At 44.1% G+C, this 27,570-nt stretch overlaps 1 protein-coding gene across 4 annotated transcripts in view; it reads right to left on the bottom strand.

Annotated features, from left to right (window-relative positions):
- ZMAT4 (zinc finger matrin-type 4) overlaps positions 1 to 27,570 on the bottom strand; it is a 237,808-nt gene that overhangs the window by 45,477 nt on the left and 164,761 nt on the right. For all 4 annotated transcript variants that reach the window (XM_081016453.1, XM_081016452.1, XM_081016454.1 and 1 more), the window contains one exon: positions 19,046 to 19,273. In XM_081016453.1, the coding sequence (XP_080872579.1) occupies positions 19,046 to 19,273 (228 nt within the window). The remainder of the gene's footprint in view (positions 1 to 19,045; positions 19,274 to 27,570) is intronic.

The raw sequence follows: 27,570 nt of genomic DNA, 5'->3' as shown, positions 1-27,570 counted from the left end.
ACTTCGCCTGTTCTCCAGGAATTCTCAAAGATGACTGCCAGTGGTTCTGAGATCACATCTGCCAGTTCTTTTAATACTCTTGGATGCAGTTCATCTGGCCCTGGAGACTTGAATACATCTAGACTAGCCAAGTATTCTTGTACTATCTCCTTAGTTATTCTGGGCTGTGTTTCCTCTGCTGAATCATTTGCTCCAAATTCTTCAGGTCGGGCATTGTTTTCTTTATCGGAGAAGACTGAGGCAAAGAAGGCATTGAGGAGTTCAGCCCTTTCTGTGTCCCCTGTTTGCATTTCACCATCTTCTCCTCTGAGTGACCCCACTGTTTCTTTGTTCTTCCTTTTGCTACGAACATACCCATAAAAGCCATTTTTGTTGCTTTTAACCTCTCTAGCAAGCCTGAGTTCATTCTGTGCTTTAGCTTTTCTGACTTTGTGTCTACACGTGCTGGCTATTTGTTTGAATTCCTCTTTGGTGGTTTCCCCCCTTTTCCATTTTTTGTACACATCCTTTTTTAATCTTAACTCAGTTAAAAGTTCTTTAGATAGCCACCCTGGCTTCTTTAGGCACCTTCCATGTTTCCGTCTCACTGGTATTGCCTGAAGTTGTGCTTTTACTATCTCCCTCTTAACAAACTCCCAGCCATCATGAACTCCCTTTCCTTTTAGTATTACTGTCCATGGGATCTCACCCAGCACTTCCCTAAGTTTTATGAAGTCGGCTTTCTTAAAGTCAAGAAATTGAGTCCTAGTATGCTTGGCTGCTCCTTTCCGCTGTATAGTAAACTTCAGAAGAGCATGATCACTCGCGCCTAATGATCCTTCCACTTCTACCCCACTAACCAGGTCATCAACATTGGTTAGGACCAGATCTAAAATGGCTGTTCCTCTTGTTGCTTCTCCCACTTTCTGGACAATGAAGTTGTCTGCAAGGCCAGTGAGGAATCTGTTTGACCTTATGCTCTTGGCTGAGTTTGACATCCAACAAATATCAGGGTAATTGAAGTCCCCCATTACTACTGTCTCCCTTCCTTTTGCATGCTTGGCCATCTGTTCTAGGAAGGCATCATCTATGTCCTCCGTTTGGGGATCTATAGTAAACTCCCACAATGAGGTCACTGTTATTCTTCTCTCTCTTAATTTTGACCCAAATGCTCTCACTTTGGCTTTGAGGTTCTAAATCTTGGATCTCTTCACAGGTATACACATCCCTGACATATAACGCCACTCCTCCTCCTTTCTTGTCTGGTCTGTTTCTCTGAAATAGATTGTATCCCTCCATTATTACATTCCAATCGTGGGACTTAGCCCACCAGGTTTCAGTGATGCCTATTATGTCATATTTAGTTTGCTGTACCAAGAGCTCAAGCTCATCTTGTTTATTTCCCATGCTTTGCACATTAGTGTACAGACATTGAAGTCCATTAATCATTCCCCCGTGTCTCTTAGTTAAGGATTTTTTCCTCCCACCACTAGGTCTGCGTGCTGTTTGCTCCATTTGGTCTATGACATTTGGATGATCATCTTCATCAATTGATAGACTCCTACCTTCAGGAGCACTGTCTCCCTCCCCCACATTAGTCAGTTTAAAGCCCTCCTGATGAGGTTTCTGAGATTTTTGGCAAAAACATTCCTCCCAACCGTTGTGAGGTGCAGCCCATCGCTTGCCAGAAGTCCATCTTCAAGAAACTGCAGTCCGTGATCTAAGAATCCAAACCGTTCCTGTTTACACCATTTGCGAAGCCAGCTGTTCACTTCCACTATTTTTCCCTCTCTCCCTGGGCCACGTCGTTCAACTGGGAGGACAGATGAGATGACAATTTGTGCATTTAATTGCTTCAGTTTCCTGCCCAGAGCCTCGTAGTCTCTTTTGATCTTCTGGAGGCTATTGCTTGCAGTGTCATTGGTTCCCACATGAACCAAGAGGAAGGGGTATTTGTCAGTGGGTTTTATGATTCCTTGCAGTCGTTCAGTTACATCTTGGATCTTAGCCCCGGGGAGACAGCACACTTCCCGAGACATCTTGTCAGGCCCACAGATCACTGCTTCTGTTCCCCTCAGTAGGGAATCCCCTATCACCACAACACGCCTCCTCTTAGGTTTGGTCGGGGTTCTTCCGTGAGCTGTCCGTTCCAAGGTCCCCTGCACATTCCCTGAGGACTGACTTTGCTGCTCGTCTTCATATACCTGATCGACTGTAATGAGGGAGAGATCCTCAAATGGAGTCTGGTCTTCATCTTCCATGCTAAGGGAGAGGACCTCAAAGCGATTGTGTATTTCTAAACAATCAGAGCGAACCCTGGGCCTCCTACTTCTTTGAGTCACATTTCTCCATATATCTGGCTCCTGTGTTGGTGAACTAGCCTCCTTCTCAGGGGAGTCCCCTGTCTCCTCCTTGGTGGAGACGGTGTGCTTTCCACTGCTTTCCACTGGTTGCAGTGATGGTTGCGATGATGTCACAGTCAGTTCCCCTTCTTCTCCTTCCATTCTGGAGAGTCCTCTCCCCGAACAGGAAACAATGCAATTTTCCTCTAAAACGCCTCCAAACACAACTGGAGCTTTTGCTTTCAGGAACCATTGCCTCCCATATAATGTGGGCATTGGAGACAGCAAAGTCCACCTCTCCAAACTTCTCTGGCATCCTAGATAGCCTGTCGCCATCTTGGAATGTCCAAGTGTGTTGCAGATGAAATTCCTGCTGATCACACACTCTGGCTGTTGGCATCAGACACAGCATCAAACTGCTTTTGCAGCTTTGGGAACAAAATCACTGCTCCCCCACATTCCCAAACTCACAGGGAGAATCAGAAGAATCCTGTCTTCTCAAAGTTCATGCCTGCTACTTCAACGCAGCATGGGGGGAAATTGCTCCCTCCCCCATAGCTGATGTTTCACAAACAGCTATTGCCTTGGCAAAGCTTGCCGCTGCACGAATCCAGCTTCATAAGCATCGGGGTATGTCCTCCCTTCTGTGGCACATAAATCAAGGCTACTTTCTCGGCAAAGACCTGCCGCATCAGGCATTCCCTCTATGTAACTCAGGGACTTCGGATTTTTTTTTTTACCCCTCCAAAAGGTCCATTCTGCAGCTTAGTCCAAGCTGTTCTTATCAGATGGCTATAAATCAAGCCTTCTTCTGCCGGCTTGCCTTTTACTTTTGCTATTAGGCACAGGCTTTACTCACTATCTCCTTGCAGCTTTCCCCGCTTCCGTCTCTGAAGAGACTTGCCTCACGCTGCTGGTTCCAGGAGACTCCAACCGGGACAAAACAGTCCTCGGTTCTTCCTCTGCTGGCACTGGGTCTGTGGCCCTGATCCCTGGGCCCAAGACTGTTGTCAGGAGCTCATCCTACTCTCGAGTAGGATCCTGGCAGAGACACATGCCCAACTGGCATGTTCTCTCCCTCCTGGTCGTTTGTTCAGGAGCTCCATAAGCTTTCTTCTGCCCGAACATCACAGCGACTGATGACAACAGACATTGGCACACTTAGGGATCCGCAGAGTCTTTGCAGCTTGCATGACAGACCTCAGCAACTCCGCATTTTGGCTAATCTACTTTATTTACATACACGGAGCACTGCAACATGGCTCTCTCTCTCTCTCTAGCATCAGACAGCAAAGAGAAGGAACAAAGGACAATAGAACACAGTAACACAAACATCCTGTCTCCGTCACTTCCCACTCTGTGGAGTCAAAACATACACCATCATGTGATAGACAAAAATCCCATGACTGCAATCATGGAGTAGGAATTCTAACAAACTGATCATAGCATAACTTGTCTTCCAGTAAAAGCCTCTCAAATACCTGTTGATGATAGAGACAATCATGTTGGAGAGAATTCAGCTTGATTTATTGGTCTATCTTGTTTTGCACAGCTGCATCTTGTCTTATAAATGGTCGTCCTCCCTTCCAGTTCCTTTCAAAAGCAGAGTCTAAATTTATGAACTTGAAAAGTCTCTTGGAAGGTCAATCTGGATTTTAATGTGTTACATCACAACTAGCACTTGGTGTAATAAACAAAATTTCACAAGATTGCAAATTGAGGCTGCTCTCAATTTGTTCGTAAATTTATTGTGGCATCTGATGCTCTTGAGCAGTTCACTGTTAATTTTAAAATTAGACCAATAATGCCAGCAGTAAAGAGGAGGAGGTGGAATTTAGATTCACCTAAAAGGAGGGGAGCAGGTGGCGCTGTGGGTTAAACCACAAAGCCTAGGACTTGCCGATCAGAAGATTGGCGGTTTGAATCCCCGCGACGGGGTGAGCTCCCATTGCTTGGTCCCTGCTCCTGCCCACCTAGCAGTTCGAAAGCACGTCAAAGTGCAAGTAGATAAATAGGTACCGCTCCGGCGGGAAGGTAAACGGCATTTCCGTGCGCTGCTATGGTTTGCCAGAAGCGGCTTAGTCATGCTGGCCACATGACCCGGAAGCTGTATGCTGGCTCCCTCGGCCAATAAAGCGAGTTGAGCGCCGCAACCCCAGAGTCAGTCACGACTGGACCTAATGGTCAGGGGTCCCTTTACCTTTACTTAGAGTTGCATGGGGATTGCCACTGCACACCCAGTGGAAGAAAAAACTCTTGGGTAAAGTTACAACAAAGTTATTCTAGAGATTGAAGAGCAACATTCAGAAATGACCCAGAGACCTGGAGTGCTTGCCAGCCATCTCCTCCTGGCTTCAGTTGGATCTACCACCCAGCAGAGACAGCATCCTCAGCAACTCTTCATAGAATCATAGAGTTGGAAGAGACCACAAGGGCCTTCGAGTCCAACCCCCTGCCAAGCAGGAAACACCATCAGAGCACTCCTGACATATGGTTGTCAAGCCTCTGCTTAAAGACCTCCAAAGAAGGAGACTCCACCACACTCCTTGGCAGCAAATTCCACTGTCAAATTCTACAACTCTTGTAGCAGGACCCTTTAGAACTCTCCGAGGTCCTGTCTACTCTTTGTGTGATCTGGACTTCTGACCTGGATTCTGCCTGTTTTGCATTTGAGCCACAAGCACCCACCATGCTGGGCAGTAGGAAGCTGCCTTATTCCAGATTAGATTATCTGTTCATCTATTCCAATATTGCCTGCTTTCACAGCACATACTACCTGGTCTTTTTACCTGGAGATACCAAGGATAAAGTGGGACATTCTGCATGTAAAACACACACTCTGCTACAGAGCTACAGTCTCTCCCCATAGCCTGGACTGTGGTTAGGACTGGCTAAGGTGCAAGGTCACAAGGAACCTTTGTGCTCCCAAAGAAGCAATTCACATAAGCAAGTTGACTTATATGCAGTGAGCAGACTGCTGCCGTGACTACATATCCCCATCCTCTAAACCACATTTCTTGCCTTGCTGTAGAGAAATCATAGGAAGCTGAGGCTGAAATATTTGTCTTGCCTAAGGCCCCCTTGCAATGAGTGAGAGTTGAAAGGAAGGCCTCTTGAATCCTGTAATTCCCAGTGGATGCAGCTGCATTCAGGGACTGGTACAAGGTCATACCATGAACCACCCCCCTCGACTGACCAGGTGTGTGAACCCAGGTCTCTCCAGCCAAAGTCCAGCATGCCAATTCCTACCTCACCCTTTGCCAGCTCACTTTTCTCTGGCTGTCAGCTGATCCCATTAATTTGGTATGTTGGGTTGTATCCAATGCTAGTCCTGTTCAGAGACGAGCCACTGAAATGAATAGGCATGGTTAACTTAGGTCCATTAATTTCAATGGCTCTACCCTGAGTAGAAGTTACTTGGCTATACCTTTTGCTATCTTTGGCAGGGACTCAAGATGGCTCAGAGATAAAATAGAACCAGCTAAAAACTTAAGAAAAACCCCAATAATTAAAAACAATTAAACATTAATAGCTGTCTGTTATGTTTCTTTGTACTTTGAACTTTTACCACTACACTGCTGCTAAGTTCAAGAAATAGCTCTGTCAGAGGTGACTGAGCTATGATGGCTGTTTTCACACATGCAAAGTATACTATCACTTAAGTTTGCAGTCCCCAAACTGACAGGGAACCCAGTGATAGGGTACAATTATCAGAGGGGACTGTGCATAGATTGGGATGAAGCTGTGGCTTAAAGATGAGCTTGTTCAGCTATGTAGTGTCTCTCTCTGTGTGTGTTTGCTTGGGCAGAAACAGATATGCAGATGCAGAGAAATTTACCATATTTTTCTCTCTATAGGACGCACCGGACCACAAGACGCACCTAGTTTTTAGATGGGGAAATCAAGAAAAAAAATATTACCCCCCCCCCAGCCTCAAAGAGCAGCAGACAGGCTGCGTGCAGTCTGTCCGCTTCTCCCAGAGCTTCTCGGGGCTGTGGGGGAAGCCTGGGTTCCCCCTCCAGCCCCAAAGAGCAAAGAAGCCAAGACAGCGAACGGGATCCATCCCGCTGGCTGTCTTGGCTTCTGCCATAGCCGCGCAACCTCTCCAGCCAGGAGCTAAACCTCTTCAGCGCGGCTAAAGAAGCGTGGCTAAAGAAGCCAAGGCAGCCAGCGCGATCCATCCCGCTCGCTGCCTTGGCTTCCTCTTTAGCCTTGCGCAGCCTCTCCCGGCTGGAGAGGCTGCGCGCGGCTATGGCAATTCCCCCACCTACCGCAAAAGCCCACAGGAGCTGAGCACCCTTTAAGGAGTGCGCAGCTCCTGCGGGCTTTTCTACGAGGAGGGAGAAGGGACTGACTGGCCACGTCAGTCCCTTCTCCTTCCTGGGGAAAAGCCTGCAAGAGCTGTGTGAAGCTTGTGTGCGGCTCTTGGGGGCTTTTCCTGCCTGCCTCCCCCCTGAATTCGCTCCATAGGATGCACAGACTTTTCCCCTTAGTTTTTAAGAGGGAAAAAGTGTGTCCCATGGAGCGAAAAATACGGTAATATAAGAGCATTCACAGATGGAACACTCCAATTCTAACTGGGTCAGTCAGAATTAAATGATCTCTCCCTCATCACAGCAGGTCACATTCGTGTTCACATACGGAGAGATTAACTTTACTATTAATAATCTTCTAAGTAAAAAAGGGAGATAAAGCCTAGGCAGAAGGCAATGTGAATATTTAAAATGTTTTATATCATTTTAAGGTGATAAAATGAAAAATCTTGTGCTAACCTTTTTTGCCAGCAGCTGCAGAATCTTGATGATAAGTCCCATGAGGATGACAGCAAGACACGGTGGTTGGAGAAGGGGCTTTATTTTTAAAAAAGAAACATATGGATTTGATCTATTCTTGTCTTTTTTAAAAAAAGCATTTTGGTAAAAATATTCCTTTAATTATTTTTTTTACAACTGTCTAATGTTTATCATAGGTAAAAATAGCCACTTTCTGTATATGGCAAGAATAAAAAATAATGTTTTACAAAGAGCATCCCACCCATCTAATATAGTCCCAGTTAGGGCACCAAGCACAGTATCAGCAGGTGGCATTCTCATGCAGAAAGAGTCTTGCATAAGCTGGGGGGTGGGACTGCTGTTACTGTGGGACTTACACTAAATAAGGATAGCACATCTGCTCATCCTTTATATTTCACTATACAATAGAAATGTAAGAATGTCTTTGTGCAGCCTCAAATAGAGGATTTGTAGTGCTGCAACACAATCTTGGATTTGCTTGAGGCCAAGGTGTGTTAGGGGTGCAAAAGTAAATGCATGTTGCACAACAATTGGGGGGGGTTGTGTGCAAGAGGGGAGTTGCACAAAGGAGTAGAGAGGAGGATGCATGGGCATGGGTGAAAGTGGAAAACGAGTGCCAAGCTGGCTGCAAGCAAAATAGAAGAGATAGGTGACATCAGTAATGGAACTGGGAAAGTGAAAAGTGAGCTTCATAGTTGCATGAGTTGAGAAGGGGAAGATCTAGGGGATTAATGTGGGGGGTGGGAATGGCAGGAGGGTTGGTGAGAAGAGCAAGCAGGGCCACAGCCTCCAGTCTGTCAACAGACATTTATAAAAAGCCATCACTGAAGTGAAATCTGTGGATTTGGTAGGTTCGCCTTTAAATTTGAAAGGAGTCAAATTTCTCCCCATCTCTACTCTGAATACCGGTAGCTGGGAATCACAAGTGAGGAAAAGTGCTGTTGTACTGAAGTCCTCCTTGCAGACGTCCCAGAGGCTGCAGGATCATAAACTCACAGAATCATAGAGTTGGGAGGGACCACAAGGGTCATCTGGTCCAGCTCCCGGCAGTGAGGAATCTGTTGCCCAACGTGGGGCTCAAACCCATGAGCCTGAGATTGAGAGTCTCAGGCTCTACTGACTGCTATCTCTAGGCTTGACAACCATATGTCAGGAGTGCTCTGATGGTGTTTCCTGCTTGGCAGGGGGTTGGACTCGATGGCCCTTGTGGTCTCTTCCAACTCTATGATTCTATGATTCTATGAATGCTGGACTAGATGGAGATTTGGTCTGAACGACCAGGGCTCTTCTTACACAGTGTTAAGAAGATGTTAGCTTAAGACTCCTCTCTCCTAGCATTGCTGGGAGTCTTAGGGGAAAAGTTCCCACTGGCAACCAAAAAGCTACAAGCCACACTAGATGGGGATGATTTCAATTCCAATCACAGTGGAGGAGTAAAGACACCCATCTCCTCTCCCCATATGCTGCCTTCTAAATAAGAATTGCCTGCCCTGTAATTAATGAAGGAAAATCAAACTACATAGCTGCCTCCTAAATATTAAGCAGTATCTTTCCCTGTAGATCTGAGAGGAGAGAGGGTGCCTATGCAGCAGAGATGTTCCTTAAGCTCTGTAGACTTGGGATTCTTTGGGACTTCAAAATGTCATTTGGCAGCACTTTGAGCTAGTTAAGCAGACTGCTAGTGCAACTGAGTCAAAATTGGAGTCAAGATGTGCTCTTTTACACTCACCCATGACAAGAAGCAAACTATTCTGCACTAAATGCAGTTTCCAAACCATCAAAAGTAGAGTGTATTTCAATCATCCCAGTGGGAAGCTCACAAAAGCACTGATGACAGAGGTCCAATCCTGGTCCAAGATCTCTGCCTTTACCAAACTTTGCCCCACTTTCAAACTTTCCCATGCAGTGTCTAGTTGGGCTGGATCTCTCAGCAGCCTTTGATACCATCAACCAGACATCCTTCTGGACCGTCTAGAGGGGCTGGGAGCTAGGGGCACTATTATACCTTTGTTCCTCTCCTTCCTCCTGAGCTGTGTCCAGAAAGTGGTGTTGGGGGGGATGAGTGTTTGAACCCCTGGGCCCTCACTTATGGGGTGCCTCAGGGTACCATTCTCTGCCCCATGCTTTTTAACATCTATATGAAGCCACTGGGAGAGATCATCAGGGGGTTTGGGCTGGGTGTTCATCAGTATGCGGATGATACCCAGCTCTACCTCTCTTTTTAATCAGAACCAGTGAAAGCAGTGAAGGTCCTGTGTGAGTGTCTGGAGGCGGTTGGAGGATGGGTGGCGGCTAACGGATTGAGGGGGCGGGCGGGGGTGGGGGACTCCCTGGTCCTGAATGTGGTAACTGTGCCCCTGAAGGACCATACCAGCTCCATCTGGTATGCAGGCTGAAACCCTCAGTGCGCGCAGACTGCCTCACCAGAGTGGTGCATGCTCTGGTTATCTCCCGCTTGGACTACTGCAATGTGTTCTACATGGGGTTACCTTTGAAGGTGACCCGGAAACTACAACTAATCCAGAATGTGGCAGCTAGACTGGTGACTGGGAGCATCTGCCAAGACCTCATAACACCAGTCTTGAAAGATCTGCATTAGCTCCCAGCAGGTTTCCGAGCACAATTCAAAGTGTTGGTGCTGCCTGGTCTGGTAGTGGCCTCGGCCCAGTATACCTGAAGGAGCGTCTCCACCCCCATTGTTCACTGAGGTCCAGCTCTGAGGGCCTTCTGGCGGTTCCCTCACTGCGAGAAGTGAGGTTACAGGGAACCAGGCAGAGGGTGGTCTCAGTAGTGGCGCCTGCCCTGTGAAACACCCTCCCATCAGATGTCAAGGAAATAAACAACTATCTGACTTTTTAAGACATCTGAAGGCAGCCCTGTTTAGGGAAGTTTTTAATGTTTGAAGTTTTATTCTGTTTTTGGTCCTCTGTTGGGAGCCGCCCAGAGTGCCTAGGAAAACCCAGCCAGATGGGCAGAATATAAATAATAAGATGTAGTAGTAGTAGTAGTACCAAATGGAGCCAGCACAACATATTCCTCCTGGCGGCTGGTGGTGGCAAGGAAACAGTCCCTGCAATGTGGCCAAAGCACATGCAGCTCCCTGCCAGGATGGAGGTCACACAGAGGCCACGTCCTGCCAGCACTTTGGTCAAGGGCACAAATCTGCCCTGCATGGCACGAGGCTCTTCCTTCCTCGGAAGCCTGAACTGCAGTCTTGTAAAATTAAAAACACGTCTGTACTCTGCGGATACATTTTTAATATAAACTTTGTAAATGTCACACTGAATGCATCCTCTTTGAACACATTGGTGGGGAGCCATCTGAAGCTGCTCATTCACTGACAGAGGGACCCTGGATATCCTTCTACCAATCTCTCCAAGGTAAGGATGGAGGGCAAATGCAGCAGAGTCCAACTTGAGGACCTATTTTACAGAACAGGAACAATATATGCATTGGGGTGGGAAATCTCAGGTCTAGGAGTCAATTGTGGCCCTCCAGACTTCTCTGCCTAGCCCTAGGTCATTCTTTCTCCCTAAGCCATACCTCCCCTCTCTTCCGGCCTGCTCAACGCCCTCCTTGAGTACTTCTGCCTGGCTGAACTCAGGAGTTAAGCTTGCTAGAGGGGACCCTCTTGGTATTTCCACTGCCTTCAGAAGCTTGCATGGAGCAGCCTGGGGGAGGGGATTCTCTGTGGCAGCCCCTGAGCTGTGGAATTCCCTGCCCTCAGAGGTGTATCTGGTACATTCACTAGGGGGTTTCCATCACATGCTGAAGGTGCGTGTGCGCCCCCCCCCCCCACAGAGGACCCACCCTGTTCTCTGACTATAATTTATTTTAAACTGAGAGTATGTGTGGGTGTAAAAGCCACCCTGGAATCTTACGTTGCGATTCGGCACTTCTGCACATGCGCAAAGCACGATTTAGTGCTTCTGCGCATGCGCGATCACCAAAACCCAGAAGTAATCCGTTCTGGTACTTCCGGGTTCAGTGCGGTGCGCAACCCAAAAACACACAACCTGAAGCATCTGTAATCTGAGGTATGACTGTAAAAATAATATAGAAATCTCTGGGGTTTGTGTGGCTGAAATGTCACCCCCTGTGCAGAAGTAACAGTCACCCACATTTTGCCCCTGCCCCCCCGTACTGCATGCAGGTTTTCTCCTTGATTGTGTGTGTATGTGGCCCCCGCACATACACATGTGGCAGGCTTATTTTTTAAAGGCAGGGTAAACAAATAGAGAATGCCATGCCTTTAAAATGCTTCTTTAAATCTTGACCTGTGCTAAACCAGTTAAATCAAAAGAGGCACTTAAAGAGGACATCGTGAATCGTGAGGCTGATATCAGATTTATAAAAGAGGATTATGGTAGTTAAACTCTTTCCCATATTAAACAGCTTCTAAGAAACAAGGTTTTTTTTTTTGGTTTTTTTTTAAAAAGGTTTTATAACACCCGGCACTAACAAATCAAATAGCTTTGCAGATATTAATTAATAATTCACCCCATCACTTCTTCTGCTTTATGCATTGCTTCATCCAGCAAAAGCCGAGAAAGAGCAGAGCCACCAAGGAAAAGAAGGGTGGAGAGAGAGAGAGAGAGAGAGAGAGAGAGAGATATGGGGGTGGGTATGCCCTCTAGACATCTTTTTTATTGTGTGTTCATGGTGAATTGTGCCCATCGTGGTCCTGGGGCAGTTACACCTGACCCCATTTTCAATACTGTTGGTGCCTGAGAAAGTTTTGGAGAGGACATACCACTTTGTTTCTGTTACATGCCCTGTCACTTCCTGATTATATCCTGCAACTTTTCATACCACAAATGTTCCTGGAGGTTCCGTTCTTTTTATCCCACTTTTGCTTTGCCTCACCATAGGGCAACAGTGCAGACACATTGGGGGATGCATCACAGAACAGCTAACAAAGGGCAGTGATGTGTCAGTGGTCCAGTATAGATCCACCACTGATGCACAATGAATGTCTCCATGACATGTTATTGCCTACACCAGCAGAAAAACACCCATCTGGAGGGGCCCTCAGGTAGTCCTGAAGAGAGGAAGTAGCTATATTTGTTTATAGAGTATTTCTCAGGCTCCTCTTACACAAGGAGGCAACCTTGAGCTAGTCACTGTCTCTCAGCCTAATCGACCTCCAAAGGTTGCTGTGGGGGAAGATGGAGGCAGGGGACCCAATACGTTTCACCTTATGCTCCTTTCAGGAAAGATGGGATATAAATGGAATAATAATCATCATTAAGGCAGCCTTCTCCAACTTAGCACCCTCCATATGTTTATTGGACGGAGCTCAAAATATCTAGAGGTCACTAGGCTAGGGAAGGCAGGTCCACGGAGGCTCTCTCTCAGAAAGTTGTTCCAAAGGAGAACCAGGAGTTTATATGGAGCATCTTGCATAGTAAATTGGAAACTGGATAGGAAAAAAAATAAAAATCTTTCATTTTGGTTGCCAACTTTACCCCCTGCCGATGTGCAAACAGATCTTGTTGGCAGGCTACTTTGTGAACTTAGGCACTGTCCCTCCCCACCCCCTCACTCACTTCTCCAAGTGGCCCTCAATATCTTTAGAATAGTGTTTGAAAATACAATATTTGAAAGATTGTCTCTCATTATATACTCAACTATTTGCTGCACTCTGCAGGTGAGGGCCTTCTACAGGTACCATCTTATCAGGCAGTCCACAAAATGCAGGACTTGGGCCTTGAGTGTTGTGGCATCTGCCCTTTGGAACGCCCTCCCCTTGGAGATTAGGCAGGCGCTGCCTCTGTTGCCTTTTCAGGACCTGCTGAAGACCTTCCTCTTCCCACAAACCTTTTAAGTAGAGATCTTTCCCAGTCTGCACCTGTACTGAAATGGATTTAAGTTTTTAAAAATGCTTCCATTCTTTAATCTTTTGTTGTTTGCCACCTGAGGCTCCTTTGAAAGGAATAAATAAAAATAAATAAACAAACTTGCTGCTGGCCATGAATGTGAAAGAAGAAACTAGGGCAAGCACAAAGTCTGATGCAATGCTGGAATATTAAGGTTATGGCCTAATTTACCAAGTTCCCCACAAATCTGGTCAAAGCAGCACCAATCTTTATCACTCAGCTTTATGTATTGTTTCCGCTTAATTTCTTATATTTCTATATTGCTTCACGTAGCCAGAGATGTCCTGGTATGATTTATCATAATAAATACAATCTGGATCCCCTTGAGTTCTTTAGCTGGCTTCTCTGGAAGTAGCCATGTAAGAAGGGATGAATCTATCTATCTCTCATTTTTCCCATCTTAAATTCAGTATAAAAAATCCTCTCATGAAAATTCATCAGCATTTCACTGCTAATTTCCCTTTATATACATATTTCTGTATGCAATTTTCCCCAATATGCAAGTTTTCAAAGCAATTTCCTCTAATATAAAGCATTTTTATTTATTTTCACTAATAGGCATTTTTATGCACATTTTACCATATTGCGTGCATTTCTGTATGTAGTACTTGACCGGAGAACTGTGTTGCAAAATTTTGAGATAAATTAATTTTGGAGGATGGCTGTGTTTTGGTTCAGAAGGACCTCTAAATGAGAATTGAATCGAATTCCCTCTCCCCAAGGTAGACTCGTAATCTGGGGAATCGGGTTCGCATCTCTGCTCCTCCACATGCAGCTGCTGGGTGACCTTGGGCCAGTCACACTTCTCTGAGGTCTCTCAGCCCCACTCACCTCACAGAGTGTTTGTTGTGGGGGAGGAAGGGAAAGGAGAATGTTAGCCACTTTGAGACTCCTTCGGGTAGTGATAAAGCTGGATATCAAATCCAAACTCTTCTTCTTCTTCTTCCTGCCAACCTAGCAGTTCAAAAGCACGTCAAAGTGCAAGTAGATAAACAGGTGCCACTCTGGCGGGAATGTAAACAGCGTTTTCTGTGCGCTCTGGTTTCTGTCACGGTGTCCCGTTGAGCCAGAAGTGGTTTAGTCCTGCTGGCCACATGACCAGGAAAGCTGTCTGTGGACAAACGCCAGCTCCCTTGGCCTGAAAGTGAGATGAGCACCACAACCCCAGAGTAGCCTTTGACTGGACTTAACTGTCCAGGGGTCCTTTACCTTTTTTATTATTATCTAGAAATAAACAGATCTTACAAAAATGCCATAAAGCCTCCAGAATTCCTCTCATCACAAGGGAATGAACCTTCATACTGCCTGAGCATGGAGTTATAGGTGCAATGGCATCATTATTTAATTAAACTGATGAAATCCCCAATGTTAGATTTGGGAAGCGATGACTATTTCTGAAGAATGACAGCGTTATCAAAACTGGAGAGGATGTTTCATATAAAATTAAATACAGCTGGGCCTGTAAACATTGTTCAAGTGAAGCAACTCATTGGGAAAACAAAAGCAAAACAAAAACATTTTTTCTTGTATTGCTCAGGGACAGATTGTTACAAAACTTTGAAGCTTGTCAACAGGCAGAAAAAGCTGTCAGTTGGTAGAATTAGGGTGAGATTCCCCCACCCCCACCCGGTTGTTGTTACTTAGATCTTCTGGCTATTAGAGCAAGAGAAATTGACTTGGCAGATGTGAAAACCTTTGGGAAAAATTCAAAAGAGATATTTGTGCTGGATTGTAATCGGAAAGATGCGGCAGTTCTTTGCAGAACCACCCAGAAATCTTCACAGGTCTCATGATCAAGCAAAGCATTTGATTTTTCTGGAATGTGGACATGTGCTACATGCATAGAAAGTTATGTTATTCAGGGGGATTTTTACTTATTCATTTCCACTTTTTGTCTTTTTTTTTTTTTAAGAGACTGAATAAAAGAAATTAGGAATAAGCTGAAATGCCTTACATTATTTTGGGTTCATTTTAGTTAATACTGGAAAATATGGTAGTCATGTGTCTTACTTTACTAAGAACTGTCTGTTCAAAGGCTGTCCAGTTCAAGTCTTTCCTGGCTTGATAAATAGTTTTTTATCACAAGTGTCCACTTGTTATGGTTTTAGTATTGTTTCAAAAGTTTCTGTGTTTTTAACTGTTTTCAATTATATATAAATCTAATTGAGATGGTGTCTTAGAAGGTGATCAATAAATTAATGACACGGATGATGATAATGATGAGGATAATAATAATAATAATAATAATAATAATAATACTTTCCATTTTTTATTATATCACTGCAGTTATGAGGCAAAGGCTTTTCAGCTAGCCATCCACATTGTGGAAACCCTTTCTCAGGGACACTTGACACATCTGCTCTGTACTAGTTTTTAAGAGGCTATTTTGCACCAGTGAGCAAAACTTAGTTTTATTAGATTGCACTGAAATCTTTCTGACATGTGCGCTCTCTCTCTCTCTCTCTCTCTCTCTCTCTCTCTCTTGTTGTCCAACATTTTGCTGCCTCAGGTCCTAAGAGTCCCCTTTCTTTTCAGCCTCCCTCATTTCCCTTCTGATTGGCTCCATCACCTGCTCCTAAGAGCTATATTGCTTCTGTTCCCATTGTCATAGGGCCCATCCACACTTCCTCTTGTACTGCCACTTTTCCCTGGGAAAACCCCACTGTTTACCACTGTATTGGGATGAATGCCAATCCAGTTTCTTTCAATTCATCAGGGTACTTTCCCAGGGAAAGTAGAGGGGCAAATGGTAAACCACTCAAACTCATGACAAGTGGAAGTGTGGATGAGCCCATAGTTGGCCATGGAACACCAGGAGCAAATCAGGGTTGATGTGACTAGATAGAGGTTGTTGCTGCCATCCCTGTCTCGAGAGACAATGGACTGTGCCTCCAGGGGTGAAGTCACACCACTCTGTGATCTCCCCGATGTGCAAGTCTGGGCTGTGTGGACGGAGATTCTGGGCTGACCAAACAGCAAGACATCCTTTTTGGCCTCTCTGATGTGGTCCAAAGGAAAGCAGAATGTTTGGCACCAATGTTTGCCACAGTTGCTGGAAAGGGGCACACATGGCGCCATCCAGCCATCTTAGGGATGCCACTCTGGATTTGTGGAGGGTTTACTCCTGAGCCTTTTCTTCTCCTGAAGATACCCTGCAAGGCAGCAGAGGTTAAGGAGCAGAGTTCTCCTTCTCCTAGATGGGCTCCCTTCCCAGGTGGATGAGCCCCACTTGTCCCTCACTTCCTGGGGAGGGCGGGATACAAATAAAAGTTGTTTATTATTATTATTATTATTATTATTATTATTATTATTATTTACAGCACATGCAGAAACAACCTTCTTGACTGCTGGACCCACTATTGGTCTCCTCTGCTCAATCTGCCAGCACCTGTCTTCACATTCAGGGAAGTCTTTAACTCACCAAGAGTTTGAAACCCATCAGCTTCCCTCACCTGGTTTAGCCGGCCAGTCAAAGACATTCCCTGGGGTGTGGCTGCTGTCACCTGCTGACAGCTTCCTGGAGCCGCAGGTGAGAGCTGGGAGCAGGGTGAGGACAAACTACCCCAGAAGGAGCATGACATGTCCCCCACCAGTACTACCCCTCCCCCAACACACCATACACCCCTATTGACTTGAGTAGACTTGGATCATTCAAGGCATTTAATACGAAGGTGCTGGGCAGGAGCTCAAGACTCCCTTGGCAACCACCTGTGCATCCCAAGGGAAGGTTAAAGCAATGGGCAGCATAGTCTTAAACCACTCTAACATAGAGGAAAGAAGCCCAGGAAGCCACTTCATGCTGCAGTTGCAAGAGTTTTGCCCCAGAGGGCGCTGGAGAATAAGGCCCACGGGGGTCTCTCGGTCAAGGCTGTTGGTTTTTCTGGAATAAGACATAAAAGGAAATTCTGCCCGAGGCGGGAGACGCAGCAAATAAAAGAGAACCACCTATTTCCATCTCACATACTGTTAGGGGTTATGTTGCTAAATTTGCTGCCTTGGGGCAGATGAGAGGAGAATGCTTCAATCTCTGTGTTTTACATATATTCTGAAGAACACTTGTGGCATGTGCTTGTTCCAGAGGGAAGGATGCCACCCATTCAAGAAGGATTTAATAACAGGAGATTCATCTAGAAACTCAACCTGCATTTTGTGGAGCTCAGGCAGGGAAAGGGGAAAGGAACACAGCACATTAAAAAAACTATATATAATGTAGCACTAGGAAACCCTTCTGTTTTCAAATCCCTTTAGTGAGACATAAATGGATAAAACATTCCATATTTGATAGGCTTCCAGCTAATAGTACTTGACTGCAGGAAGCTAAAGGGAAAGGGGAAAGCATGTTTCCCCAACTCAGGAGATGTGTTTTGTCAAGATTTTACATAATTAACAGATTTCAGCGGAGAAGGAAGGGAATTGGGTGGGCAGTTCCTGTAAAAATGAGGAATGAATGGGCCTTGGCAAAAGTGGCTGCAGACCCTCCCTCCCCCAGGGAGACCTCACCTGCTGGGATTTTGTGGGAACAAGGTAGAAAATGGGCCATATTCTTCAGTCTGCAGCTGTCCTAAAGTAGGATATTCTAGACCAAGGGTGCCTAACCTGTGGTCTGTGGGATGCATAAAGCCCCATCAATGGTTCATTAGTGGCCCCGGGCAAGACCCACCAGAAGTGTCTGAAGGCAATTCACACATAGGAACCTGCCTTATACTGAGTCAGACCACTGACTGAGTCAGACCATCTAGCTGTACACATGCAGAATGAGAAAGAGGAAGGTCTTGTATGCACTGAAAAGACAACAAAGATGGCACTTTTTGGATATTCAAGGGGAGGGCATCCCAAAGGGCAGGTGTCGCAACACTAAATGCCTGATTTCTACATTGTGTGGAACAGACCTCCTAATAAGATGGCATCTGCAGGAGGCCTGAACCTTCTGCATGCAGAGCAGATGGTTTACCACTAAGCTACAGCAGCCCTTTCCCAACCATTAGGAACATAGATACATACCTTCCAAGTGCCCCAGAATTATGAAAGCCTTCCCAGCTTCTGATTTGATCCCAGAATGTCCCTATTTCGCCAAGCTCAGGGAGGAGGTTGAACTGGTGCTTGTCCTGAGCAACAGCAGTGGCAGCAGCAGCTGCGGCTGCGGTGGAGCCTCTCCATGGCCTCCTCCCTTGGGCACCTTGTGGCAGATGCTGGAGAGCAGGCGAGGAGGAGGAGAGGCTGCTTTTGCTGCTGACGCCCAGTCTTGCATGAGGCGTCAGCCCTGAGGTGCAGACAGAAGGCAGGGCTGCCCTGGGTGGGAAAAATGGGGCAGCAGAGTGCAATCTTGATTTTCTTTATTTAAAAAATGCTTTGTGTGTCTGCATCTATTTCTGCCCCTTTATAAGATTAATTTAGGAGTGTGTTTTTTTTATTTTTGTAAATCTACCAAAGAATCAAATCAAATCAAGATTAAGGGTTTTTCTCAGGATGGTGAAGGGGTGTGTGATGTATCCCTTTGGACTAGTGGTGGCAACATTTGCCCTTCTTCTGATAGGAAATGCTTTGCAGGGGACAATGACAAAAAATGGGGGTCAAGGAGGGTCAGTTGCAGCCAGGGGGGAGTGAGAAATGCCCCTATTTTCATCTGATGAATGTTGGAGGGTATGTAGATAGGAAGCTGCCTTGTACTGAAACAGAGCCTAGTGGCACCGCCTGGCTTTCCAGGTTTCAGACAGACTTTTCTCCCAGCCCCCTCTGTGCTTTTCCACTGAGCCACAACTCTTCCTTAATATAAGAAGCACATAACTGGAGGCAAACATCACACACTCCTATGAGGCAGCAGACCTCATAGATCTCACATCAGATCCCCAGGAAAAGAGAGACAGACAGACAGACAGATGCTGCACCCTAAGATGCCTTGAGCCCCTGGGGTAGGGCATTCAACTAGTATGATGGAAATCACTGGAATCACATGGAGTCCTCCCAATGGCTTGCTACATGGACGCTTGGAGGACTGGAGAGAGCACACAGGGGGTTCCCACATTGATGCTTTTAGAAAACCAAAGGCTCTTACCTCTTAACTCGCCTAGATCCAGCGTCTTCCCTAGTTGCTCTAGTAAATCTGCCCTGGCTGCATTCTTTTTGTGCTTCTTCCCGTCATAGTGTTGCTGTGCCATCATTGGGTTATTAAACCAAGCCGTGCAGAGCTGGCAGTACCTGTCAGAGTCTCTTCTCTGATGGGGCGAAGACACCACAGGAGAACTATCCAGGTGTGACTGCTTTAGGGAACTCAGGTTGGTCTCTGCAAGAGAACAAAAGCAGGTCAGGTGAGCTGAATAAGAAATAGTTTTATTACATAATTATGCCCAACAGGCATTCTCACCTTTAGCTACAACAACAACAATTTATTTATACTCCAACAATCTGGCTGGGTTTCCCCAGCCACTCTTTCTCACTCCACTTTCTCACTCCACTTCCAGACCCACCTCCAGCTTGGGCCTCACTTCCTAAACTAGGTAAGGGAGGTGCCCTTAATGGTTTATCTTTCACATTTATCCTCATAGTGGCCAATGGCAACTATAATTGTGGGGTGCATGCAGCCATGTGGTGAGCGCTCATCATCTGTGGCATCTTGCCACTAGCAGAGGAAGAGCCTTTGTGGTCAGACAGGGCTGGCAGGGCCTGCCATTGGACAAAGTGAGGGAACTGCTTCAGGCAGCAGATACTGAAGCCATTCCTCTCTGTTGGAGGACAGAGCTGGGGAAGAATTGCAGCACAGGGGTGGAGAATTTGCTCTGCAGGCAGAAGGTCCCAGGTTCAATTGCTGGTGCCTCCAGGAACGGCTGGGAAAAACTGCTCCTTGAAGCCCTGAAGAGACACTGCCAGTCAGAGTAGATAATGCAAAGCTAGAAGGACCAGTGATCAGATTTGGCATAAGGCTACTTCTGCACTATACATTTGAAGCAGTATCATGCCACTTTAAACAATCCTGGCTCCCCGCAAGGACTGCTGGGCACTTTGCAGTTTGTTAAGGGGACTGAGAGTTGTTAGGAAACCCCCATTCCCCTCACAGAGCTTCAATTCTCAAAGTGGCTTAATAGCCTCTTCCTCTTCCAAGGGAACTCTAGGAATTGTAGTTGTGAGATGAATAATGGAGTGGCCTCCTAGCAATTCTCAGCACCCTCAAAGACTACAGTTCCCAGGTTCTTTGAGGGGAAATCCATGGCAATTGATATGACAACTGCTTTAAATATACACTGCTTCCTATGTCCTGTGTATAAGCTACACAGTCGGTTGTTTGTTCCTCTGCCCCTAAAACAGCCTGTTACTGGTGTAATGGAGGACACTATCCCAACCCCGAGTTTGAATTAAGGTTCAATGCCCACGCCAGTTGAGTGGCATATACATTGAGAAATAAATAAGTGAATGAATGAAGAAATACCTTCATGCTAGTGGTGGGTGGGGCTAAGGCCAAAAGTGGAGGGGGCAACAAATGTAAATGTTGCCTTCGTGCAGTCAGCTAGCTTTTACACCTACTCCCCTCCTTCCATTCAGAGAAGCAGAAGGCATTATCAGAGTGCAAGGACACATCACACTGAAAGAAGGTGCAAAGCAGACTTCTGGTCGGCTGTGGGAGCCATTACTGACGTGGATTTAGCCTCTACGGAGAAATCCGAGTTTAACAGGAGATTGGAGCTTCACAAAGGCGCTGTGAGCTCCAGAAAAACCCCAAAAGGGAGTTTTGGGTGCTGGGGACCCAGCGGCACCCCTGGTGTATCTCCCCCGGGGCTAAAGATCCTGTAAAAAGGCTCGGAAGCCCAGGGGGATGGAGGTGCAGGTGCATAGGGGGTTTAATCGCTACTCCTGTTAAGAGAAGCCTCAAGTTCCAATGGCAAAAGGCAGCTGATTTCCCAATATAAAAGGACAATCCAAAACAAAGTAAGAATAAATTTGGAATTATTTGGCGACAACCGGTTTTGAAGACAGAGGAAACGTAAAAAGGGGGAGTCCACCTCTCTGCTGGCATGAGAATGGAGCAGTAAGTTTTCTACTACAAAACCAAGACTACGTTGCTGCAAAAGGACAATAACTGATTTATTTGCTAAACGTCTCTGACCCATTGGGGAGGGGAGGAAATAGCTGGGAAAGAGCTTTATGGACACAATATTTGCAACAGAGTAAAAATCTTAAAATTGAATTGAGAAGCGGTTCGAGTGTGCTGCGAAAGGGGGAATCCCGCTGACTCAGCCGAAAATAACTAAGTAACTTTGATACCTCACAACTTTGAAACCTCGAAACGGAGGAAGAAAGATCAGAAAAACAGTATCTAGTCTCTCCAGTGCCAGTGATATTTCTGTGAGGGATTCTAAAGATCTCTCCAACTGGCATAAGCTCAAGGAGACCCGGAAGACTCGGCAGGCTCCGGAGAATTTTGCTGTGTCATACCTTTGGTGACTCGTAGACTTTATTTTTTATTTTTCCTTTTTTATTTCTCGGGGGGGGGGGGCTTGAGATTTCTCTAGCGGTGTGGATATTAGGTCGGGGAAGAGACTGATGACGGCGGGTGGGACTTTCATAATTTGGATAGGCTGAATCGGCAGCTGAAGAGAGAGCGTCACTCTATTGAAAAGGAGCTGATGCCATTATCATTTGTTCACCTCCCGCTTGGTCTCTCTGTGGGCACCTCATGCTTAAAACCAAGTGGTCAAAAAGATAATTAGAATGGGTTTTTTGTGACTGTACTGTACTGACTTGTGAAACACCTAGTGGCAACTTATAATACTACAGGGAATATTGAGAGTGGAACTGCAGGGGGGGGAATGGGAGAAAATCAGATAATCAAAATGAGCACGCAAGGGAAAAAGGGACTGGTAGCCACACCAACAGATAGGAGAAATTTGAAACAGGAAGAACTTAAATTAGATATTGCAGAGACCTTAGCAGAAATTAGAAAAGATATAAAAGATATAAAAGATACTGAAAAAAATTTAGATAACAAATTTGATAAAATGGAGGGGGGAAATGATAAATCGGTGGCAGAACTAAGAGGCCAATTAGGAGAGGTCAGGACAAAAACACAAACCCTAGAACAGACTGTAAAAAAGACACAGAAAAAAGTTAGAGAAAATAAAAAGGGGGGGGGGGGAATAAAACCAGAGATTGCTGATCTAGCTGAAATGCATGAAGAAACTATGGATGCTCTTGCCTTTATGGAAATGAAGGAATTAAATCTCCACTTCAGAGGAGTAATAGAGCAGGAAGGAGAGAATATAAAGGAAAGACTGATAAAGGAAATTGCAAATTGGCTAGAACTAGAGGAAGACCAAGTTGGAAAAACAATAGATAAGGCTTTTAGGATTAAATAGAAGACAGAAAGAGGTAAAAAACTGCCTGGTGACTGCCTTGTATATTTGAACTCAAGAGAAATGAAAGATTTGATTTTAAGAACAAATCGAGAAAAAAGGTTACGCATAGATGAAAAATTCATTATAATTTACAAGGAAACACCAAAAAGATTTCTGAAACGCCATGAAGTGTTACAATATGAGAACATCGCAGCTGCAGACAGCCAGCGTTGACATCATGTGATATGGCTAGCTGTGGGAAAGTAAATTCCCAGAAGTTCACAGGCTTTGGGAGTCTGTGTCCAGTGTGTAATTTGAGACCTTCCTGTTGCGTTTGTAAAGGAAGTCTTTGTCACTTGCTGGATGGAAACTGAAGTGATCGGACACGTTTTCTGTAGAGCTGTAATGTCAGAAATAAACAATATGTAAATAGATTTCTGACTACTCTTCTTTCCCCTGCGAAGGGGGAGAAGTGGGTGTGCATTTTCTACGCTGGGAAATGTCGCCTATATCAAGATCTCTGGAATGCAGCCAGAGGCAGATCACCGGTAAACCAGCTCCGGGAGCAGGGAGATGGGGCTAGTTTTCCAAAATGAAGATTATAGAGACATTACCTTAATTTTAAGAAGAAATGAAATATGGTACAAGTGGGAATTCCCGGAGAGAATATCATTTTTTACAAAGACAAGAAATTCAAAATCAAATCCCCCCAAGAGATGGGAAAATTTATGAGAACGTACGGAAAAGAGCTGGGGGGAAAAGAAGAGGACATACCACTGGAAGAAGAAGAAGAGGAGAAAGAAATTTAAAAATATAACAACTTTGTATTTAATTTCTGACAACAATGGGGTTGGAAATAATATCATGGAATGTAAATGGTTTAAACAATAAAATTAAACACAATAAAACTGAACACATACTATCAAAACAGAACCGATGTAATTTGCATACAAGAAACACATGTCATGAAAAAACATAACAAAATTCTTAAAAATAAAAGACTGGGTAAAGAATATATATCAGCAGATGAAAGTAAGAAAAGCGGGGTAGAGTTGTATATAAAGGAAAAATATGAGTCACGCCAAAGATTTAAAGATGATAAAGGAAGAATTTTTGCAGTTGAAATGGCAATACAGGGCGAAAAACTAATTATAGTGGGAATCTATGCACCAAATGATAACAAAGCGAATTTCTATAAAGAGTTAGAGGACCAACTTTATGGACCAAAAAAAATATTAATTATTTAATGGGGTGGTTTCCCTAGAAATGGACAGAACAGAAAAGAAAAGGATAACAAATCAAGGGAAGCTGTCTAAAACATTTTTCAGTTTGGTACAAAATAATGATTTGATAGACATTTGGAGATTAAAGCATCCATTAGAAATTCAGTCACTTTTCTGAACCAAACCAGAGTGCTGGAAGAATCGATTATATTTGGACTTATAGGGAATTGGCAACAAGAACAACAAAAACAGAAATCCTCCCCAAAACTATTTCGGACCATAATGCAATAAAAATGGAAATGAAAGGGAAAGAAGAGACTACATTTAGGTCGATGAATGATGGATTACTGGATAATCAAGTAATATTGCAAAAGGCACACAAAAATTGAAAGATTATTTTGAGTTTAATATGAACAAAGGAGTAGACATTAATACTGTATGGGATGCATCAAAGGCGGTAATAAGAGGATTTTGGATACAGCAGAACGCAATTCAAAAGAGATCAAGAGAGAGTAAAAAGGAAAAGATATTAAAACAAATAATAAGTAATGAAAAAAATTAGCAAACAACCCCAAAGACAATCAAGCTAAAACTGATATAAAAAAGTTACAAACACAATTTTTGATATTAATAAATCAAGAAATAGAATGGAAAATTAAATTTTCAAAGCAAAGAAATTTTGAATCTGTGAATAAGATAGGAAAATTACTCGCCTGGCAACTTAGGAAGAGACAAAAACAGAATACGATAACGAAATTGACGGTTGAAGGGAAAACAGTTGAAAATCCAGATGAAATTAAGAAGAATTTTCAAGGATACTATAAACAATTATTTAGTAAAGGAAAGGAAGATGAAGGTAAAATAGAAGAATATTTGGAACAGAACAAATTGAAGAGAATATCAAGCTAGGAGAGAATTCAACTCAATAATAATATAACAATAGAAGAAGTTAAAATGGCAATAAAACAAGCAGTAATTGGTAAGGCATCAGGCCCAGACAGATTGACACCCAAATACTATAAGAAATGCTCGGAATTCTGGAGACCTGGAGAGAAGCCCATATCACCCTGCTTCCTAAACCTGACACAGACCCGACTCAAGTCAAAAATTATAGACCAATCTCCCTCCTAAATAAGGACTATAAATTATTTGCTAGTATTCTAGCCAATCGGTATAAACAAATATTAGGAGAGAGAATTGGGAAAAACCAAGCCAGCTTTGTGCCTGGTTGACAACTGAAAGATAATGTTAGAAACATTATTGATATAATTGAATTTTTGGATGGCAGAAGGGATATGTTCTTGGATGCCGAGAAGGCATTCGATAATGTGTCTTGGCACTTCATGAAAAAAAATCTAGAAATTATGAACATGGGAACGACTTTTATAAATGGAATTAAATCTATTCAGAACAATATGCCAGATTAATAATCAATAACACACTTACGGAAAGAATTGAAATATCAAAAGGGGTGCCCGTTATTCCGTTATTATTTATAACAACATTAGAAATCCTGCTGAAAAAAATAGACAAAACAAAAGAAATAAAGAGCATTGGAATTGGCTATAGAGAGTACAAGTATAAAGCATTTGCAGATGACGTTGGAACAACTAACAACTAGTGCAGTTGAAGCAGTGAAAAGGATAGAAGAATATGGTCACCTAGCAGGATTCAAACTTAATAAGAGCAAAACGAAATTATTAGCAAAAAATATGGACAGTAAGGAAATAGAAGAGATACAAATGAAAACACGACTAATGACCGCAAAAAGGTAAAGTACCTGGGCATATGGCTTACAACAAAAAACATCAACCTCTACAAGGACAATTATGAAAAGGTATGGAACGAGATAAAGCAAGACCTAGAAATTTGGACTAGAATGAAATTATCGCTGATGGGCAGAATCGCAGCTATTAAAATCAACATGTTCCTAAAATTGTTATTTTTATTCCAGACCATCCCCATTGTATGCGGAACAAAGCAATTTGATATTTGGCGAAAACGAATCTCTAAATTTATCTGGCTGGGGAAGAAGCCTAGGATTAAATACAAAATTTTGACAGATGTATAAGAGAGAGGTGGCTTTTCACAACGAGATTTAAAAATTTATTACGAGGCATCTTGCTTTAGTTGGTTGCATGAATAGATGACACTGGACAATGAGGAGGTATTAGATCTAGAAGGATTTGATAACAGGTTCGGATGGCACGTTTACATGTGGTATGAAAAGGTAAAAGTACATAAAGGGTTGCTGCACCATATCATCAGAAAATCCTTGTATGAGGTATGGAATAGGCATAAAAATCTGTTAGAACACAAAACCCCTTGGTGGATTTCACCACTGGAGGCATTTGCAGTAAAAAAGAAGAATATGGGGAAGGAATGGGTGACATATAGAGATTTATTGGTGGAAGTCGATGGTAAATTAAAATTAAAATCATTTGAAGAGTTGAGGGAAGCTAACTGATTGGTTACAGTACCACCAATTGCAAGATTATAAAAGTAATGGATTTGGTAACACTAAATCAAAAATTGAAACAGAACTGTTGTGTAGTGTAATAAATATAGGGGTTGCTCGTGCGTAAGTTGCCGCCACTCCTGGCTAGGTTGCCTTGTTAAACCTTTTCTGTCTGGACAGCCCTTCACTTCGTGGCTGTTTCAGTCGCTAGCAGAATCCATCAGTGGGCGTTTCTTAAACCTTTTCCAGCATAAAAGCTGTTTGACACCAAGTCTCCTCCTACTCTCCCTGCGCAGAAGTCTTCTGCGCAGGGAGGGTGTGGGTAGCAGAGGACCCGTGCTCTCCCCGCTGGTCTCCGGCGAGGAGTCCTGGAGCCCCCTCGCCGATTCCCCCATCTCCCTGGTGTTATGCTGATTTCCTTCCCCAGCTGATGAGCTGCCTCTCTCCCTGCTGGGCCCTTCTCCAGCATCACTTGGGAGCCTTGCCTCCGCCTCTAGCTCCGATGTCAGTTCCCTGACATCCAGTAAAAAGAAAATGGTGTCAAAAATGTACAAGGTACTATTAGAGTGGAATACAAAGGATGAGGAGGTAAAGAGTGTGATAAGATGGGCACAGGATTTGGGACATAATATTGATTTTGAGAGATGGGAAGTAATGTGAAATAAAACAATCAAATTTACTGCATGTGTGGCTCTCCAAGAGAACTTAATGAAGATGATGTATCGTTGGTACATTACCCCGAGTAAGCTTGCTAAAATGTATAGGTGTCAGGATAAATCATGCTGGAAATGTAGGATGAAGGAAGGGAACTTCCTACATATGTGGTGGACCTGCACCAAAGTTAAGGTTTTCTGGGACACTGTTTACAATGAATTAAAAAGGATACTAAAATACAACTTTAATAAAAAAAACAACCAGAGGCATTCTTACTGGGGCTAATTAGTGAAGAAATTAATAAAAAAGATGTAAATTTATTCATGTACCCCACAACGGCAGCAAGAATCCTCCTGGCCCAAAGATGGAAACAGCAAGAACTCCCCACACTTGAGGACTGGCAGATAAAGATGGCAGAATTTGTGGAGTTGGCGAAGTTGACGGGGAAAATCAGGAATCGATCCGATGAAAGATTTCAAAAGGACTGGAGCAAATTTATTTATTATTTGAAAGAAAATTGTACTTATCTGAAAACGTTTGTAGCTTTAACATGAAATGTTTAGTAATGTGAAATTAAGATGCTAATTTACAAATGAGAGTGATTTTTAAATGTTGATATAAAGTAAAGAAGTGATTATGGAAATGTGATAGATATGTTAATGTCATAGGGAAGTCAGAAAAGAGGGAGGGAAGGAGGTCAATGCTCTTTTTGAGCAAATAATATATGTTGTGAATATGTGTATTGAATTAAAATGAAATACAGTGGTACCTTGGGTTACATACGCTTCAGGTTACATACGCTTCAGGTTACAGACTCCGCTAACCCAGAAATAGTACCTCGGGTTAAGAACTTTGCTTCAAGATGAGAACAGAAATCATGCTCCACTGGCGCGGCAGCAGCAGCAGCAGGAGGCCCCAT

The sequence above is a fragment of the Podarcis pityusensis genome (assembly GCF_964106645.2).
Source record: "Podarcis pityusensis genome assembly, chromosome: 8".
NCBI lineage: Eukaryota > Metazoa > Chordata > Lepidosauria > Squamata > Lacertidae > Podarcis > Podarcis pityusensis.
This window is presented reverse-complemented; position numbering and strand designations above follow the sequence as displayed.